The sequence below is a fragment of the Helobdella robusta genome (genome assembly GCF_000326865.2).
Source record: "Helobdella robusta unplaced genomic scaffold HELROscaffold_50, whole genome shotgun sequence".
In the NCBI taxonomy this organism is placed as follows: Eukaryota; Metazoa; Annelida; class Clitellata; order Rhynchobdellida; family Glossiphoniidae; genus Helobdella; species Helobdella robusta.
The window spans coordinates 1,245,462-1,266,185 of record NW_008705255.1 but is presented as its reverse complement, the minus strand read 5'-3'; the positions used below and the strand labels follow the sequence as shown (position 1 = coordinate 1,266,185).

The 20,724-nt window shown below is 36.0% G+C and overlaps 4 protein-coding genes across 4 annotated transcripts; 3 read left to right on the top strand and 1 right to left on the bottom strand.

Annotated features, from left to right (window-relative positions):
• Positions 1 to 1,663: 1,663 nt before the first annotated feature.
• On the bottom strand, positions 1,664 to 2,413 carry HELRODRAFT_178917 (hypothetical protein; the record flags this gene model as incomplete). Its single annotated transcript, XM_009027776.1, has 2 exons — positions 1,664 to 1,884; positions 1,987 to 2,413. The coding sequence occupies 2 exons, from the start codon at positions 2,411 to 2,413 to the stop codon at positions 1,664 to 1,666; spliced, it is 648 nt and encodes a 215-aa protein (XP_009026024.1).
• Positions 2,414 to 2,626: 213 nt separating this feature from the next.
• HELRODRAFT_193464 (hypothetical protein) lies at positions 2,627 to 10,299 on the top strand (the record flags this gene model as incomplete). Its single annotated transcript, XM_009027775.1, has 17 exons — positions 2,627 to 2,776; positions 3,259 to 3,381; positions 3,483 to 3,629; positions 3,825 to 3,986; positions 4,115 to 4,234; positions 4,394 to 4,499; positions 4,591 to 4,722; positions 4,795 to 4,994; positions 5,114 to 5,162; positions 5,286 to 5,389; positions 5,576 to 5,704; positions 6,020 to 6,024; positions 6,218 to 6,309; positions 7,752 to 7,846; positions 8,121 to 8,321; positions 8,417 to 9,229; positions 9,256 to 10,299. 16 exons carry the CDS (start codon positions 2,627 to 2,629, stop codon positions 8,678 to 8,680), a joined length of 2,079 nt encoding a protein of 692 aa, XP_009026023.1. The 3' UTR covers positions 8,681 to 9,229; positions 9,256 to 10,299.
• A 4,781-nt stretch (positions 10,300 to 15,080) lies between these two features.
• Positions 15,081 to 15,605, top strand: HELRODRAFT_178915 (hypothetical protein; the record flags this gene model as incomplete). The annotated part of the gene is made up of 3 exons (XM_009027774.1): positions 15,081 to 15,125; positions 15,252 to 15,333; positions 15,409 to 15,605. 3 exons carry the CDS (start codon positions 15,081 to 15,083, stop codon positions 15,603 to 15,605), a joined length of 324 nt encoding a protein of 107 aa, XP_009026022.1.
• A 1,498-nt stretch (positions 15,606 to 17,103) lies between these two features.
• HELRODRAFT_86301 (hypothetical protein) lies at positions 17,104 to 19,069 on the top strand (the record flags this gene model as incomplete). Its single annotated transcript, XM_009027673.1, has 7 exons — positions 17,104 to 17,289; positions 17,380 to 17,433; positions 17,615 to 17,741; positions 17,897 to 17,986; positions 18,256 to 18,415; positions 18,546 to 18,701; positions 18,856 to 19,069. 7 exons carry the CDS (start codon positions 17,104 to 17,106, stop codon positions 19,067 to 19,069), a joined length of 987 nt encoding a protein of 328 aa, XP_009025921.1.
• Between the last annotated feature and the right edge of the window lie 1,655 nt (positions 19,070 to 20,724).

The window sequence follows — 20,724 nt, the reverse complement described above, 5'->3', positions numbered from 1 at the left end:
TAACATACTGAGAATTATGAAAACAATTAGGTCATTGTTGAGAAACATTAAATAATAACAAAGTTATTAAATCGTTAAATTTTAAGAGGATGAAAAAAGTATGTAAGACAAAAGATTAAAGAGATATGGAAATAGACAGGGAGCGGACACTGGACTTGAATTTTGAAAAACAGGTAATTTGCTGAATATCTAGTGGTAACTTATTCCACAAACTAAGGCCAGATATTAGGGTGCTATTTTTCAATAATTTAGTTCTTAAAACTGGCAAATTAAATTCATTATTGTTTCTAAAATGCCCACTCTTGTTAGATTTAAAACTCAAAACGACTTTTAGCATTGGGCGAAACATTATTTATGTATAATTTATAAAAAAAAAATACAGGTAAATAAAATTTATATAAAGTAGTAATTATAAATGAGAAACACGGTCAAATTTTTTTAGGTTATAGAGAATTCTCAGAAAATGTCTCCGACATTTAACTATTAATGATAAGTGACGATACGGACTGTTGCTCCAAATTGGTAGGCAATATATCCAGTAGGATATAGGATATATTAATGAATCGTAGAGCATTTTAGTTACAGCAAAAGGATATATGTTTCTTAATTTATTTAAAATTCCTGACGTTTTCGAGATATTTAAAGATATATGCGTTGTGTGGTCTGACCATGCAAAATCAGAGCTTGTAGTGGCGCCTAAAAATTTTATCGAGTGAACCCTATTAATAATATTATCGCCAATTTATATGTCAAAGTTAAATAGGTGTGTGGTTATTTTAGGGACAAATACTAAGAACAATGTTTTATTAAAAATAATAAGCACATTATTAAACACGACTTTAATCAAAAATAGCATCCAACTAACTCGTGATTAATTACTTCTTCAAGATCCATTAAACAAGGACTTTCAAGCAAAATACTTGTGCCATCAGCGTTAAGAAAAAATTTGGCAGTGGAAGATGAAGTGGTAATGTCATTTTGAAACAAATTAAACAAAAGTGGACCCACAATTGACCTCCGAGGGACGCCCATCCTAATGGGTAGCAGATGATAAACCATCAATCGAAACAAATTGAAATCTGCCTGTCAAATAACTTTTAACCAAGCTAGAGGGGTCCCTCGTACTCCATCCATAATGACTTAGTTTAAGAATTAAGATATTGTGGTTTAGACTGTCAAATGCTTTTCTAAAATCAATAAATACGCGTACAGTATGAATTTTTGATTCCAAATTACTAATAACGCAACTAGTCATATCAAAAACCGTTTTTTATACCCATATTGGCAATCGATTAAAGTATTGTTTTTTTATTCAAAAAATTGACTAAACGTATGTGAACAAACTTTTCAATAATTTTCGAAATAATAGATACCAGCCAACAAGATTCTGTCATTTACTTTACAGACTCTGCCTACCAGAAAACGAGGGGGCCAGTCAAAACATCAGCTGAGCAGCTCGGCTGTTGATTTCAATTCAGCAGCCAATGATGTTGTAGCAGCTGCCACGTCTTCAAGCAGCAAAGTAGCTGCAGCAATGAACCGATTCAGCACTACCTACGAACAACTGATCGTAGGAGCAGCCACAAGGAATAAGGGAGCTATTGTTGATGAGGGGGATTTAAAAGGTGGTTTATTTTTACAATTATTAATAACTTATTCTGTATTAAATTGTATGACGCGGTGCTTGCGCTTGCATGGGTTTGGTGTGATGTCGTGTGATGTGATGTGGTGTCGTGTGGAGTCGTGTGGTGTGGTGTCGTGTGGCGTCGTGACGTGTGGTGTGGTGTTGTCTGGTGGGTGTGGTGTTGTGTCGTGTGGTGTCGTCTGATGTGGTGTGGTGTAGTGTCGTGTCGTGTGGCGTCGTGACGTGTCGTATGGTGTCGTCTGGTGGGTGTGGTGTCGTGTGGTGGTGTGTGTGGTGTCATTATTACGAATGGTGTGGTGTGGCGTCGTGTCGTGACGTGTGGTGTGGTGTAGCGTCGTGACGTGTGGTGTCGTGTCGTGTCGTCGGATGTGGTGTGGCGTCGTGTCGTCGGGTGTGGTGTAGTGTAGCGTCGTGACGTATGGTGTGGTGTCGTCGAGTGTGGTGTGGCGTCGTGTGGTGTGGTGTCGTGACGTGTGGTGTGGTGTCGTGTGGTGTGTCGTCGTGTGGTGTGGTGTGGTGTCGTGTGGCGACGTGTCGGGTGTGGTGTGATGTCGTTGGGTGTGGTGTCGTGTCGTCGTGTGTGGTGTCGTGTGTGGTGTGAACGGTAAGATCTTTTGTGTGACTGGATAGTTTAAGACAAGTGCAGCGTGTGAGCAGTTGCGTGTCTGTCAGAGCTGCAGCACGAAGGAGAAATGTTTTGATGTCGGTAGATGACGATAATAACATCAACCTGCCAGGAATAAAGCAGGCGTCGTCAAGATTCCTCATCGCAATAAAATCATTGATCGTCGATCCATCCACCTCCCAGTCGAATGATCAACTGATGCAGGCAATCAGGTGGGTTGTTCTACTTTGCTCTTCAGAAGGGGCGTTCAGCTTGTAGCTAATCGTAGCTCTCGAACGCGATGCATGCGTAAAAATTTTATATTATTCCTCAAAAACAGAGCTGTAAACGAAAGCGTGCATCAACTGGTCAGCAACATGGAAGACAAACAACTCGGTAACCATGGTGACGACGACGATGGTGATGGAGAGGATGAAGATGACGATGGAGAGAATATTAAAGGAAGACCGGAGGAGTTCAGTGAAATGTTTTCTAGAATGGAGGCATGTTCAACTGACGATGTTGCTGTTTGTTGTTGTTGTGTTCATTATGACGTCCTCATGGTAATAATAATAATGATAGTAGTGCGGTTGTTGCTGACGACCGTAATGAGTCGATTTCGTTGTGGTTGTTGTTTGTTGTGCTGTTGAAATTTTCAAAAGTTTTGAAATGTTTGCTGGGAGGATGAGCTAGAGACTGCTTTTTGTTTGCATCTCTCCTGCAGTCCATGAAGAAGATTCTGCATGAGAAGATGAATGCAGCAGCAGCAACAACAACAATGACGACAGCCACAACCAACATCTCGGATGCTACTGCAACAGCCACATATGGAATGTGTGTCAGTGGTGTTGTTGTGATATCAAAGGTTGCTTTCCTTATTATTAAAATCATGGTAACGATTACGATGGCGATGAGAATGATTATGAAGACATCAATGATGATGATGATGACGAAAGAGACGTAGATGGCGATGGTTAAATAGATATAAAATACATCTTGAACCATGCAGTCTCTAGCACAGGACATAACAGCTTTGAGTCGGAGTGCAAATGATAATGATCTTTCATCATTTCGTCGGTCCATCATCAACTTCACTCACAACATCATCTCCATTGTTTGTCACGTGACCGGGGTTAGTGGTGATGACGATAATGATGATGGTGAGGTCGAAAAGATGATGGTGATGGTGACAATGATAATGGTAATAATAATGGTCATGACATTTAAATGCAGGCTGCTGATAGGCTGAGAATGTATCCTGACGCTCAACAGCCTCCTCTTCCTCCTTTGCACATTGACCAATCCCAACTCGTGACCTCACAGCAGGCTATCCAATCAGCTTGCAGTACGCTTCAAAACCTTAACAATACACAACAGCAGGTCGGAAAGATTGATGATGAAATGGTGAAACTTTGTTTGATAATAAATATTTAAGTTGGAAAGAGTAGAGAAAAAGTGTGTATGAGAGAGAGAGAGAGAGAGAGAGAGAGAGAGAGAGAGAGAGAGAGAGAGAGAGAGAGAGAGAGAGAGAGAGGAAAATAACTCAGGCAAAACTTACACACGCGACAACAACAGATCTTGTCATCAGCATCGTTGATAGCTCGCCACACGTCCGCGGTCTGCAACATCTGTCGGCTGACTTCAACCTCCACGGAAGACCCTGTGGCCAAGAAGTTGTTGGTGCAACATGCCAGGAATGTTGCCAACAACACGGCCGCACTAGTCAGAGCTATCAAGGTTAGTTTTCAAGGTCGTTCCATCTCCTCCTCCTCATCATCATCATCGTTGCTACCATCATTTCATTATAATGTCTTCTGTCATAATCTTCAACATAACAATCATCACCATCATCACCATCACCAAAGATATTAGATGCTGACAAAACAGAAACGAACATGGACAAATGTAACAGAGAAGCAGTTCTGCTGTTGCAGTCTTTGCAGGAATTAATTATCTATGTTCAGTCGTACCAACATGGCGGCCGTGTTAGTAGTCACATGATAAGGATGCGGTAATGATGATGATGGTATTTATATTAATGATGATGACGAAGATGATGATGGTGATGACGAAAAGGAAAATGATGGGGAAGACGACGACGATGATGATAGAGGTGGCGATGATGATGATGAACTTTCAAACAGGATGTCCTCTTAAAAGTGGGACACTCAATGATTGATAATGCTTGCAATTTGTTTACATCCGCCGTTAAATTAACATCCCCATCCAAAGATCATGCATATTTCCAAGGTTACTTCATATTTATTATCTTCGATTTTACCGTTTTTAGAATCTTTATCGTCGTCCTTATTATCGTCGTCGTCGTCACCATCGTTCACAGATTACTCTCAAAATTCTCACCATCTTTCTGAATCGATAAAATCATTACTACTACTCCTGCGAGACAACATGCCCGGATGTAAGCAATGCAGTGACGTCATCAGGAGGGCGGATATCTGGGTCAATAAAATAGGTCGGCTCATCTCACTGGTTGATAAAAATAGATTTTTTACTACATTATTTACTTTCATCTTTCCGATTTCAGATCAGGCCTGCCTAACAATGAATGATGACAAACAACAACAACAACAACATGGTGAAACGCCATCGTCGTCGTCTTCATCATCACATTTGATGGAGGTGATGAATGAGTCTATTGGAAAAATTGTAGAACAAGTAGAGGTGGTGATGGGAAGTGAGAGGAAGATGATGGATGGATGGAAGGAGGAAGTACTCGGTAGATTGGTTGGTCTTTGTGGAGATTGTCATCATCATCGTCACCACCACCCCAACCCCCATCATCATCATCACCACGCCACCACCATCATCATCAGCATTATCTTCGTCATCACCATGACAACCAGGTTTCGCCGTTCTCAGATACTTTGGACGAGTTGATCGTTTCTTCAATATGTTAGTTAATCAACTCATCAGTTAATATGTGAGGATGATGATGATGATGATGGTGATGATGTGGTTGTTGTTGACGACGACGATGATGATGATGACGGAGAGGACGATGATGACCTCAAACAGCTTACACGAGAAGTCTGGTGAAGCACGAGACGAAAATGCTGCTCCTGCAACAAACGAAAACTGTGGTGGAAGCTATGCAGAACTTTTTGTCTGCTGTGAAGGAGGTGATGTGGAGAATGAATTATGATGTGAATGATGATGTGAATTATGATGTGAATTATGATGTGAATTATGATGTGAATTATGAATGATGGTAGCAGTTGCATCATTCACTTGCTGATGGTATTGGTGTTCGTGGCAATTGAATCACACAGATTTTCGCGTCGTCGTCGTCGTCATCATCGTCACAGTTAATGGAAGCCCATGATGAACTGAAGGAATCACTGGATGAATTGAAGGAAACCATCGGTCAATCTCACCAGCAACTTCTTCATCACATCCAATCATCATCGTCATCGTTATCATCACCTCTGACGCCGGTCAAACCACAACCACCCATTCCACTTCCTAAATCATCAACATCATTATCACCACCACCTCGCTCATCATCATTATCATCACCATCTTTCTCACCACCACCACCATCATCATCATCATCATCGTACACACGGGCTTATGTGCAAGCGTCTTCGAAAGTTTCACAAATCATCACTGATCTGGATGCTTCCATCGCCCTTCAGAACGCACCCGCACCACCACCACCATCATCACCACCATCACCATCATCACCACCACCATCATCATCACCACCACCATCAACATCACGTGGTACTACTGTAAAGTCTTTTCCTCAGCACAGGTGTGTACCTACTTGCTGTTGTCAGGAATATTGGGTTGCCGTCCTTGTGTTGTTCTTCTCATCTCTCTATCATTGAATTAATAATTATTTCATCATCACACAACCGCTAGCACACACACACAAACACACACACACCACTCACATATACACACAAACACACACATACGCACACATGCACAATAATTTCGTACAGAGAGATAATATTAAGGACGGCAAAGACGTTGGTTGAGAATACAAAGCATTTAGTTTCATCTGTCGCTTGCAACAGCCAACAAGTTACTACCGGTTGGTATGCTTTTGTGTTCGTGTGTTTGTCTGTGTGTATGTGTGTCTGTTTGTTTCGTTTCTATATCTGCCAGTGTACAAGTTAGATGGTGCAGCTGCATTTGAGAAGGTGCTTTTATTATAACAGCTTTTCAAAAGTCGCCAGGATTGAAATGACTTGTTTGCGTTGTTTCGAGCAGAAGTCGTGTTATTAATAATTTTTCTTTCACTAGTCAACTATAAGCTGATTATTCTTATATATATATTTCTTTTTCTCCATCCAATCTCAATATTTTTCTAAATAACCTATCTCTTTGTCTTTCTTCAATTGTCGCCCGCTCTATGTTTTTCACACTTAATCTTTTTAAATTTGAATTAATTCGTTTCAATAAATCTAAGCACCTTATTACTATTCCTTTTCTGATTCTAAAACTCTTGATGTTTCTCACAAGTTTCGTAGTCTAGGTTTTATCTTTGATTCTAGCATGTCTCTTCTCAGATTAATAGTGTTGCTAGAAGTTCTTACTTTCATCTACGTAGAATAAAAAAAACTTTTGCCTTTTCTTGACGATCCTTTTCTTCTCCTTCTTGTTACTTCGTTAGTCTTATCTAGGATTGATTATTGTAACTCGCTCTACTATGGTCTTCATGATTCTACACTCTATTTTTAAGTAAAGCTTTTAACTCTGCTACTCGTCTAGTTGCTCGTGCCCCTTTCTTTTTTTATATATCTTTACATCTTGTTCTCTTGCACTGGCTACCTATAGAATATAAAATAATTTTTAAAATTTGCACATTTATGTATAAGTCTTAATCTAAATTATTGCTAAGTACTTATCAGATATATTAATTGAACTAAAAAGCGCCGGTTTACGATCGTCTTCTTGTTCTCACTACTTCTTAACTCGTGTTAAACACTCTTTTGCTAAATCTGCATTTGATTTTCTGGTTCTTTTCTCTGGAACTCTCTACCTCCTCCTCTGACTACTTCTCCATCACTCGCGAAGTTCAGATCGGATCTCAAGACCCATCTGTTTGCAAAATTTATTGAGGAGCGCTGTTGAACATCGCGGAAATAGCGCTTTATAAACTAATTGATTGATTGATGCTATTGAAAATTTTTCATTTTTATTTGATTTTGCATTGTGATGCTTTTTCGGTTTTTGTTTTTATTTCATTTGAAGTTTTATATAAAGTTTTGTGATGGCGCTCTTGAAAAATTCTTAATTGGCAGTATAAATTATTTCATAATAACATAAAACATTGTTATTATAATAATATTATAATTTTGTTTTTATAATTGTGTTTATAATTTAATTTTATTATAATAATGCGAAATGTACATTCATGCATTCACACCCAAACATACATACACAAACACACACAAACAAACCAACACACAAACAAACACACACACAGACATACAAATACACACAGACACACACACAAACACTAAATGAAAGGAGCTGCGGAATCATCCGTCCTGACAATGACCCAACTTGCTGAGTGCGTGAAGGGGGGTGTGGCTTGTTTGGGTGGGAGGTACACCCAGCAAAAGGTGGTCTTGATGATGATGACGATGATGATGATGATATGAGTGCAGATGAGGATGATGATGATGATGATATGAGTGATGTGAATGATGATACATGCTAGAGCTAGAAATTATTAGGAAATGCTTTCTAGAAATTATTTTTTTTATCAACGTCGTTTTCATCGTCAGCATTTCTGTATTCACCATCATCACCATCATCATCACCACTACCATCATCACCATCACCATCATCATCATCACCACCATCATCATCACCATCATCATCATTATCACGTAGGTTTTACTAATCAACGCAATTCGTGACGTAGCGGTTTCCTTGTCCAACTTAATTGAAGTCACAAAAAATGCTTCCAACTACAACAGCAAACAAACAAATTCTGGTAATGATTGCAAAGGTGGTGCTGGTGGTGATGATGATACCGCTGGTGGTGCTGATTGTGATGGGAAATGTATGGAGGCTCTTAGGAACTCTGCAAAGGTTGGTTGACTTGGTATCGAAAAGTACTTTTTTAATTCGTTTTTTTCTCTTTATCTTATTTATTCTTCCTTGTTAATGTTGAAATTGTGATACAGGTCATGGTGAACAATGTGACTGCCCTCTTGAAGACTGTTAAGATGATTGATGCGGTGACGTCACCATCGGCCAACCAACCAAGTGTTGTGACGTCATCAGCTAGCCAATCAGATCACGTAAAACAGCAGCAGCAGCATAATAGTAATAATAATAACAACAACAACAACGTCGGAAATTTCCATAAACAGCGAAATGAAGAACTGATTGGGGAACAAAATGTTGGGCAATATGATGGTGATGGTGAAGATGGCGACGACTGCTGACGATCGTGACGATGATAAATGGGGCTGATTAAAGTGGTGGAGGTTTCAAATTTGTCAAAGATCAGCCATTCAACAACGACATTCGTCTTCCAATGCAGCTGGTGCCTCTCGCAAACACACACACATACACACACACACAACAACAACACACACACATATCTTTATTTATATATAATAATATATATACATGCTATATCATGTTTCTTTTTACATATCCTTGCTTTTCATATGTCACCCTTTTCAATTGATTATGTGTTTTTTAGCGACCTATTTTCCATTTGAAAATCTTATTTATTTAATTATTTATTCGTTAATATTATTTTTCGTCAGGTTATTTTATTGGATGTTAGAATGGATGTGATTGAAATATTGTGTGAAATATTCATTATGGACGTCATTTAAGCTAATTCTTCGCGCCGTTACAAGTAGTTAACTCATTTATAAAAAGATTTAATATTTAATATTTAATAGATTTAATATACATACATGTACGTGCTTACCGTATAAAGTGCTTTGCTCTGTTATCAACAATGTTTGCCATATTATTTTTAACTGTATTTGCTCCTAGTTTTTTGTTTGTTATTAGTCAGACTGTCCATTTTATTCTGTTAACTTGCCTAACCAACTAATGATCTTGAAATATATATGTGTGTATGTGTGTGTGTGCGTGTGTGTGTATGTGTGCGTGTGTGTTGCGTCTGTCTACATAGTCACGTATTTAATTATTCCTAACAGTATTCTCAATGGTATTTTAGTATCTGTGAAATGACTTCAAGTTGAATTTTTGTTACCTTGATAGATTGCATTGATATTATTATGGCTTTTTATATAGAGTTGATTTTGAAAGAAGCTTTTTACGGGAATTACATTAAATTATAACTTCACACACACACACAAACACACACACACACACACACACACACGTACATTGGGCATTTAATTTATAATCATTGTTACTCATTTCAATTCTAATTGACTGAAATGTCATTCTACACTTTTTAGTTCTTGATGTGTTTTTCTCAATTTTTACGTTGTAACTTATTATCACTGTTGGTGGTCTGATTGATTCCAATGATTAAGTGTTTGCCTGTTTGTTTGTTTGTTTGTTTGTTCATTTATTTGCTATAATGTTTAGCTGTTCTTCGTTCAACGTCATCGTCATCATCAATTAATAATTAATGAGTTAATATAAATTTAAACTTTTATGAGTTTTGTATTTTTGACAAAATCTAGTTATTACTTTAATTCAGTTTCAGATTATTGAGAAATTACTATTTCTACAAACATTTTATTGATTTATTATTCCCTCTGTTCGCTGTTTTGATGTTTCATTCTTTAAATCATCTGGTCGGTTTTTATTTGTAGTTGTATTTATGATTAAAAATTCGATGTTTCAATCATTCTTCAACCTAAACTTCATTATTTTCGAAGTAAATGTATTGCTTAAAGTTGTTCAACTTCAACATTTATGAATTTGTTGAATTTTGATGGGTTTTTTTTTGGTAAATTGTTTTAATTCAAAAGAGTTTCGGGCTGGTGCGTCTCGTCTTTGGTTGATGTTGAAATGCAACCCCAAATATTTTTTCAGTGGGTTTAAAATAAATTTGCGTCAACTTTTAAACAGCTCCGCGTTTGCGTTTAAATATGAAAGAATAGTTAATAAATATGTATGAATTTTTTTTCTTTTCCTGAAATAAATATTTTTTTAAATGGTCAAATATTTTTTAAAATAATTAAATAAATTTTTCAGCATTTAATTTTTAACTAAGATTTGGTCTCTCACTACTACATAAAAAAGCCATATAAAAGGCATCATGAGGTATGTTTTTGTTTTTTGGTTTTGGTGCTTTTTTATTCTTTCAACAATCTCAACTTTTATTTTTTGGGAAAAGTTGATTGATTAGATAAGTAATAAGTTGGATGTGTGATGGCGATTCTTCAGGTGTCTGATGTGCCGTTCTATAATTTTATTGATATGATCGATGTATATTAATATTTTTAAGCATGTATGTATCTTTTTATTTTTTATATACTGATACTCTACTCTTGTATGTAAATGGTAAATGTATTAAAAATGTAGTCTGTGGGTATTTGTATCTTTATGAATCCATCTCTATGTATCTCTACATATATCTATAAATAAAAAAATTAACCAAAAGTCTGAATGAACTGGAAAGCTAGCAGAAGTCGATGTTGATCAGATGAGATCATTATGTGCATGCAGTTAGTCTTTCTTAGCAGTTAACACTAGTCATTCCAATCCCATATTTGAAGGCAGGCTGGATTTGTGTTTTTTATTTATTATTTGATACAATAAAATAAACACATACATTAACACACACACACATAATATATTTATTTATTTTAAAATTTGTTTATACTAGGTAATTATAGGATCACTGGTAAGTCCTCTATGTTATATGTGCCATATACCCATTTTAATTTCTATGATTATCAACAATATAATGTATGTATGTATGTATATACAATAACAATGTCTGTATGTATGTATATGTGCATGTGTGTATATATAAGCTATTTGTATATAAATGAAACTTTCAAGATCTACCAAATGAATGTTAGCATACAATAACATTAACCATCAGTATTTGGCAGGCAGTTGAAAGAGAAGACAGGACATTCTTGCTCTGTTAATAATAAGTTAGTTGGTTGATTGGATATATATATATATATATATATATATATATATATATATATATATATATATATCTAATCATCCATCCATCTATCTATCTTCTATCTCTACCTATCTATCTATCTGCCTATCCATCCATCTATCCATCCATCCATCCATATATGTTCAATTTATTATCTACCATGTATTGTTATTTAAAATTTGTTTATGTATATGTTAATGTAGATAAAGAAATATTGTTACAAGTGATAGCTTTCAATTATTTGCTTATCATTAACGGTTTTTAAATACATTTATCTTTGTTAATTTATCCAATGTTTCTATTTGTATTTATTCATTCATTCTCTGGTGCACCAGTTGGTCGTTTATCACTCCATCCATCTTCCCATTCATTCTTTTACACATTCGTTAGTTCGTTCATTCGTTCGTTCGTTCGTTCGTTCATTCATACATTCATTCATTGGTTGGTGCGTTAAGCACTTAGACATGCAAGAATCAAGCCAACAACAGCAAGTCATTTAATTTAAAAGCATCTCGCTAGCATCACTACAAAAGTAAATGGTGAAACAATAAATATGAAGAAATACAATAACGAAAAACGTTCTTACTACTGCACAGGTATATTATACGTGACATCTATTTTTATGTATGTGTGTGTGTTTATGTGCTTGTTTGTGTGTGTGTTTGTTTGTATATATAAAGTACTTATCTAATCATATCTCGATGAAGAGCCTCTTTTGAGTTATGTAGTTGACAGCGTATTAATAATAGTAATAATTAAGATCAAAATAATATACCAACAAATAGCGATATTTAGAACGCTGACGAAGGCAGTTTTACTTTTGTAAGCGAGGCAAACATTTTTGGATCCCTGAAAGGTGTCAGTTGTTTATTGCTGTGGTTGTTATTGTTTCAACGTCCAACTATTGTTGCTACTTTGTAATCGTCTTTATCATTTTGATCGTCATCCTAATGAGCAGCATCGTCAGTTTCAGCCCAGCAATTATTTTCAACTGCTAATTTTAACCAGATGGACACCACGATAAAAAAAAACTAAATCATAACAACGAGATATATAGATAATATTAATTGCGACAATAAATTTTTAGACTGCGAAGTTGGTGTACAATCAAGTCAGTCGTACGTTTTTTCATTCGTTCATTCATTCATTCGTTGATTCTTTCATTCGATAATTCATTTGTGTTCTTCCTCTCACTCATTCATTCATTTATTTCATCTATTCATTATTGATTGCAGGCTTACATAGGTCCTATTGACTTTTTTTGAGGTCTTTGAAAATTCATCACAAAAATTTCTAAACACCTGCAACTATAAAACATCTATTACTATTACTACTACTTCTAAAATGAACGCTACTACTACTACTACTACTACTCCTGCTGCTGCTACTACTACTACTACTACTACTACTACTACTACTACTACTACTACTATTCCTGCTGTTACTACTACTACTACTGCGGCTGCTACTACTAATGCTGTTGCCAAATTTAGGCTTAATTTTCTCTTCTATTGATCCATATACTCAATCTTTTCTTCATGCCATCATTTATTCATTTCATTCATTCATTCAGTTGTTCTTTCATTCATTCATTCATTCATTCGTTCATTCATTTCCTCTGCCGTCTATTTTTTTGTTTTTAGCAGTGCTTGATTCTAAATTTCCAGATGTAAAATAATAATAATAATAATAATGTTATTATTAGTAATAATAAGAAGACAGTGAATTATCTTGAGTATCATCTAGATTATGTAGTATGTATTAATAAACTCGAGTGTATAAGCGCATGCATATGTCTGCATGTATGTGTGTATGTCTGTATGTGTTTATGTATGTATGCTTGTTGTTTGTATGTATATACGTACATATGTATGCTTGTACGTGTGTATGTCTGAAAGTATGTGCGAATTCGCCGAACTAAACAAACAAAAAGGTTAAATAAAAGCGGAAAAATTATATTTGTTCAGATATTAGATAGACACACCACACACACATACCCAGAAATGCACACACACACACACACACACACACACACACACACACACACACGGACGCACTTTTTTACGAGTGCATGTTTAAGAAAACATGAAATAAAAAAATGTAGGAAACAATGGGGTGACATTAAATTTCCGTTCACCTGTGGACGTTTTTCAATAGTTTTCATCATCAACATCATCATCTTCGTCGTCATCATCATCTTCGTCGTCATCATCATCTTCGTCGTCATCGGCTACGCTTCAAACAATTTTTTGTGCATGCACTGAAATAAAAATTTAAAAAATGTAATATGCATTCAGCTGTATGTATGTTTAAATGTATGGATGTATGTACGTATGCATGCATACTTAGTAACATGTGTGCATGTATTTGTACACCAATGCATGCATACATACATACAAACATACATACACGCACACGAAACGAAATACATAGATACCTACATACAAACAGACAAATGCAGTATATTGTTAGTTGTATTGTTGGCTATTGATTTATTCAAATGTATCATATTTCTCCCAACATCAGCCATTATGCTAAAAATTATACCCAATTTTTTTTTCATATTCATGGTGATAGTGATGAAGACAATGCCATATATTTATGATGATTTAAAGTATGACTATGATGATACATGATGGCTGATACATCATCAGTACCATCAACTCACTTTGAAATGTCACATCAAAAAATTCACTTAGGCACAAACACACGCACACACTCATCCGCATACATTTTCTAAATTTTTTGATGACTGGATGTTAAAAACGTAAATTTATTTAAATTAGTATTCCATGCATATATACTATACATAGTATTACATACACACATACAAACATTCATACATACACACATACATACATGCATGCCTACAAACAAACAAACAAACAAACAAACAAACAAAAATACTAATGCATAAATACACAAATTGTTATTATTTATACCAGCCGGGTTAAATGAATAAATATTGAATAAATATTTTTATTTTATATTCATCAGTTGTTGTAAGTCGGTTTTTATGTCTTTGTTTGTTTTTTGGTTTGTTCGTTCGTCCGTTCATTTGTTCGTTCGTTTGCTCATCCATAAGCAAACATCACGCACATCTGTACATATATATATATATATGTACTTTGTCCTATGATCTTAATATGTGTTTGTTTTAAATTTGTAGTGCCAAATGACAAGCAGCAATAATTATTATCATCATAATAATAATATTTAAAATTATTAATTTGAGCAGTAATAAGTTGTATAATTATACAATTCACATAAATAAAATCTTGATATTATTATTATTAACTTAATCATAAAAATTTACTAACAAACCAATTATTTTATAGGTTTTTTTTACATATAGCTGTTAGCTGTTTGTTTAATAAGGTCATAGTCAAGATCTATCTTTATTCATTGTTCAATCGTTCATTTATTACGTTCATTTACTCATTCATTCGTTCATTTACCTGTTTGTTTTTCACTCAATCATTCATTCGTATTGTCCATTCTTTCATTAGTTCATATATTATTGATAGTTCGTTCATTCATTCATTCGCTGCTCCCTTCGTCCATTATTCTTTCATTCAATTACTTCTTCTTCGTATGTTCTTTCATTCCGTTATTCTATTTAATAGTTCTTCAGGAGGTGCTTGCTGACATATATATGTATATATATGTAATAGAACTTGACCTGGTAACCGTCGTCCCTGACTTAAGTAACCTGTGAACCGATGAAAAAGACCAGGTTTTGTTTGTACGCCGGCCTCATCTGGGTGGTCAGTTATGTTGTCGTTGTGCTTTTTTCGTCAACCAACAGATCCTTTATGCTGTTGTATTTCGACGCCAGTCAGTCGCAACAACATCATTATCCGGTCCAGCCGCAACAACATCACAAACAACAGCAACAACATGAACAAAACGGCGTTGTCTACCCTGATGACGGTCAAGCCCAAGGAAGTAGGCCAGTGTTCGATCGCGTACAAGGTTCCTCTGTAGGAAGCAATAATAACATTGTCAACAACTACAACTCTAACAACAACAATATCAACAACAACGCAGGCATTTCTTTTCACGTTACAAACAACAACAACACCAATGAAGCAACGCTGCTGAAGAAAAAGATGTTAGATGAGTTCAAAGCCATGCTTCCTCACACAGACCACCAGCACGAGAAACATAATGGGTACTTGTCATTGCGATCAATTATAACTGAGGCCATGTTTTTTATTGTTACTGCTATTATTGTTATTATTTAATGTTTTGGTATTAGAAAAAAGTCGAATTATTGACGCAAAACAACCGAACGTGAAGCAAGAGCCACGAAGCAACAATCGCACCAAGCAAGCACGTTTTGATCTGTTGGTGTTTAATTTCGTTGCTGTTGCCTATTCTAAATGACTTGCTTCATAGTAGGTGAGCGTGGGAACGGGAATCGCTGGAATGCTATGGTTTCCATTATTTTTTAGCCTAAAGATAATGTCTTGAGCTGGCGTTGCTTAGAAGATACATGGGTGTGGCGAAACGCAATCAATCGTCTTTGATGCTAAAAATGTGTGGTACCGAACGCGCCTTGCTGGAAATTTCATTTTGGAAATATTGATGTACCTTTTGTAGAGTTATAACTGTCTTATAACTTTAGTGAAAAAGTCATTCGTACTTGAAGCTTTTCTAAACTGGTGTCTAAAATACCATAGAATGATTACGTTTCCTTCAATGTAATTGATTTGCATGGCTGCAAAACGCAGTGGGTTTGTTACACTCTGATGCAATTGCTTTATGAGATTTCTGTTTAACGGGCCAACATTTTTTATCGACGTCTTTAAAACTTGCGATATATATCTCTCGCAAGTCACCTTTCATAAAAATAATGGCCTTGACACCGATGCTCTGTGAATTATTTGCATCCATAGTTTTGCATGCAGTGTTAAATATTATGTGTGTTTGCCTATCTGTCTGTCTGTATGAGTGTGTGTGCGTGCGTGCGTGCGTGCGTGCGTGCGTGTGTGTGTGTGTGTGTGTGTGTGTGTGTGTGAATAAAATTATTTTACCAGATGATAAGTGATAAGTTATCTTAATTATACAAAATTATATAAACGAGGAAATTATGTAATTGTTTTATTGAGAATATTTTTGCTATAATATTCATACATGATACGCAACATAACTTACATATACCTACACAAATTTGTACACGTATAAATACACGAAATACTAACACGTACGTACATAAATACACAGTCAAGGTTGGAGTTTGTATCTGAAATACAAAGATACACCATCAAGAAGACTGTGGCCACATATCAATGACCAGGAAGATAGAATTCTCCATCAAATACACAGAGTGCCAAAAGTTGATAAATGTTTGTATCTTTGTATTTGTTGAGTTATTCGACTCGGATGAATAGAAATGCAATCCCATTGTTGTTGTTTACATGATATGAGGTATTGAATTTTTTTCATGTAACTTAATGAATAGATGGATGGATTAATGAACGAAGGAATGGATGAAAAAAGACGGATGAATGCGTGAAAGAATTCGAAGAACGTTTCCCCAATGATTTTCTTTATTTTTGTTTCGTGTAAGCAAACATGTAGCTTCATCTATTAATAACAAACAAACAAACAATCAATCAAACAAAAAATCAAACAAACAAACAATCAAACAAAAATTATCAACCAACCAATCAAAATCAACCAACCAACCAATCAATCAATCAATCAATCAATCACGCAATCCCTGCCATAGCCCGACCAATGAAAGTGATCTTCATGCCGAATGGCCTTGACGCCGACATGGTTGAAGGTCAGCAGAGGTTTCTCGACCACCAATGTCCTATTAACTGGTGTCTGTTGACCGATGACCACCGTTACAAAAAATCAGCTGATCTCATTTTTTACAGAGATGTCATTATAGATTACGGTGGTGATATTATTAAAGGTGTTGGTGGCAGTAGTAGTAGTAGTAGTAATTCTAGCCACAATGGTAGTAGCAGCAACAGTAGTAGCAGTCCGTGCATCACTAGCAATCAGTTAACAATGCTCTTCATGTTGGAATCACCAATGCATACGATGACTTTTCGTAAGGTTGGTCTCCTTCATCTTCTTGTTGTTGTTGCTGTTTGTGATGGTGCCGATGTAGCTGGCTATTCATTCTTACAGTTATACTCACAACAAATATTTACACGTTCGAACACAAACAAACAACATTACAGAAACGTACTTACAAACAAAACAAACGGACACACACACACACACACACACACAGGATCAAGTAGTTAATTGGACGGCCACTTATAGAACCGACTCAACCTTGAATGCTCCCTACGAACGGTTCACGCCATTCAGCAACTTCACTAAACTACCCGACAAACCTGACAGGAACTATGCCAAAGGTTGGCCGGTTGGTGGTTGGGTGGTTAGTTGCTTGGTTGATTGATTGGTTAGTTGTTTTGTTGAGTTATTTATTCGTCATCTACATCTTCATTCTCATCATCGTCGTCGTCACCATCGTTATCGCCATGTTTGTAATTGAGAAGAAAATTTGAAGGTAAAACAAAAAAAGTTGCCTGGTTCGTTTCTAACTGTGTAGCTGCCAATGGTAGATTTAAATACGCTGAACAGCTTGCTCAACATATAAGTTAGTAGGTTGGCTGGTTGGTTGGTTGGCTGGTTGGTCGAATGATTGATCGGTCGGTGGTTTGATTATTATTTATTCATCTGTTTATCACATCAAGTGTTATTTTTTTATCTTTCCATCATCATCATTATCTCTACCGTCATTATTATCACCACTCCCACCACTCCCACCACCACCACCATCACCACCATCACCACCATTATCATCATCATCATCATCATCATCATCATCATCCTCATCATCATGGCCACCACCATCATCGTCATCAGACGTTGACATATACGGTTCTTGTGGCCAGCTTTCTTGCACCAGGCATAGAGAGCAGGAATGCTTCCAAATGCTTCAGAAAGATTACAAGTTCTACCTGAGTTTCGAGAACTCAAATTGTAAGGATTACATCACTGAGAAGTTCTTTCTTAATGCTTTGGGGTGAGGGATTTCATTGGTTGGGTAGTTTTGATTGGTTGTTTTTGATTGGTTGAAAATGATTTTGACTGGCTGTTCCTCCTTACTGTTCTTACTACCTTGTGATTGATGGATGCTTCACCACGACAACCAGCAATAATGTTCTGCCAATCGTGATGGGGGCTCGACCGAGTGACTACAAACGATTGGCCCCACCCGAATCTTTCATTCACGTCGATGACTTCGAATCGCCCGAACATCTCGCTGAATATCTACACAAGTTGGATAAAGATGATGATCTTTATAACAGGTTGGCTGGTTGGTTGGTTGGTTGGTTGGTTGGTTGGCTGGTTGGTTGGCTGGTTGGTTGGCTGGTTGGTTGGTTGGCTGGTTGGTTGGCTGGTTGGTTGGCTGGTTGGTTGGTTTCATCACAACGCCACACACTCGCACACAACTACCTCCAGTTACTTCAGATGGAAAGGCACGGGCGAATTCATCGACACGAAGTTCTGGTGTCGTCTGTGTAGCATGTTGCACGAGCAGGCCAGCACGAACACGAGGTCCTGGTACAAGCTCGATGATTGGTGGAGAGGAACTGGCGTCTGTATTTCACCGCAAGATAGTGGCCTCTGGTTGGTCAATGAATTTTTGCAATTGAGTGAGTTAGTGAGTGAGTAAGCGAGTAATTAATTGTATTTATAATTTCAAATTTGAAACTATGTTATTAAATTACTAATTAACTATTTAATTGATATTTTAATTAATTAATTAATTAATTAATTAAAGGTGGTCTTCTTGGAGGCACTCAAAGATCAGCCCACCAGACATGCATGGGACATATCAATTCATTCCTGGAAACAAACACTTCAATCAAAATATCAGCGACAATAATTGTCCTAGGTGATCAAGATGACGATGACGCTGATGGTGGTGGTGCTGCTGACGCTGATGGTGGTGGTGGTGGTGGTTAATAACGTGATCACAATAATACAGATTCATGTGCTATGTAGATATTTTTTGCTTTTGATAATATTAATTCACCCATTTGTTTTTTCGTTAATTTACTCTTTCATTAATTCATTTCATTCGTTCTTTCATTCATTCATTCACTCATACATTCATTCATTCATATTCATTCATATTCATTCATTCATTCATTCATTCATTCATTCATTCATTCATTCATTCATTCATCCATATGTTATACTTTTCAACGCGAAACATCTGCTGTAAAAATTGTTCAATAAATTCAACACGTTTCTTTATATCATTAACAAGCCGTGCACGAATACCCGTTCCTTGTTCATTCATTCATTCATTCATTTACTCATTCATTCATTCATTTACTCATTCATTCATTCATTCATTCATTCATTCATTCATTCATTCATTTACTCATTCATTCATTCATTCATTCATTCATTCACTCATTCATTCATTCATTTACTCGTATGATAGACAGTGCAGTTCAACCTTATTGACAGTGAGCAAACATTCAATATGTAAACTTAATTAGTCCGAACATTTGTTTGCCAAACGAGCTTTTTAAAATTTTTTATCTAAATTCATTCTATTTTGGGTTTTTTTTTACATCTTAATGATTTTAATCAATAATATTTTAACATTAATATAGGATTGCTCATTTTGTTTTTATCAGCTCGGTAAATATTGAAAAGTCATAAATCAATAGCTAAATGGTGCGGTTATTTTTTCTGCATTAAGACTGTTTTTCATTTCGTTCGTTCGTTCATTTCGTCATCATTCCTTCATATCCCAGTTAATTATTCATTTCAAACTGCAATATTTCCTGATTGACGATCAATTTCATTTCAGCATTCACTCGCACTTTCATTGCTGCACCAACTTCATTCATTCATTCACTCATTCATTTATTCATTTATTTATTCATTCATTCGTTCATTCGTTCATTCATTCATTCACTTCTTACATTCATTTGCTCATGTATATAGCATATCAGGATAGAATAGATGTATGGAAGGGTTTTTATAATTACTCCTCAATCTATCAATGAACTAGCATTATTAGCAAGCTATGTGTGGTGTGTGTTTGTGTGTGTGCGAGTTTTTTGTTTTTATTTATATATACGTTTTATTAATTTGTATTTATATATACATATATAGGTGGTCATGAACAGGTAAGAATGTGCCTATTTAATGTTTCCCTCTTGCATTCCTGCCATCATATTTCACTCAAATGCTGTTCTCTATTCTCATGATCCCTCAGTTATTAAGTAAGCGCTAGTCAGCTGCTGAAGTAGTTTTAGTCCGTTGAAACGTCAAAATATTTGGGTGATGGCTTGCTAGTGTGTCTTA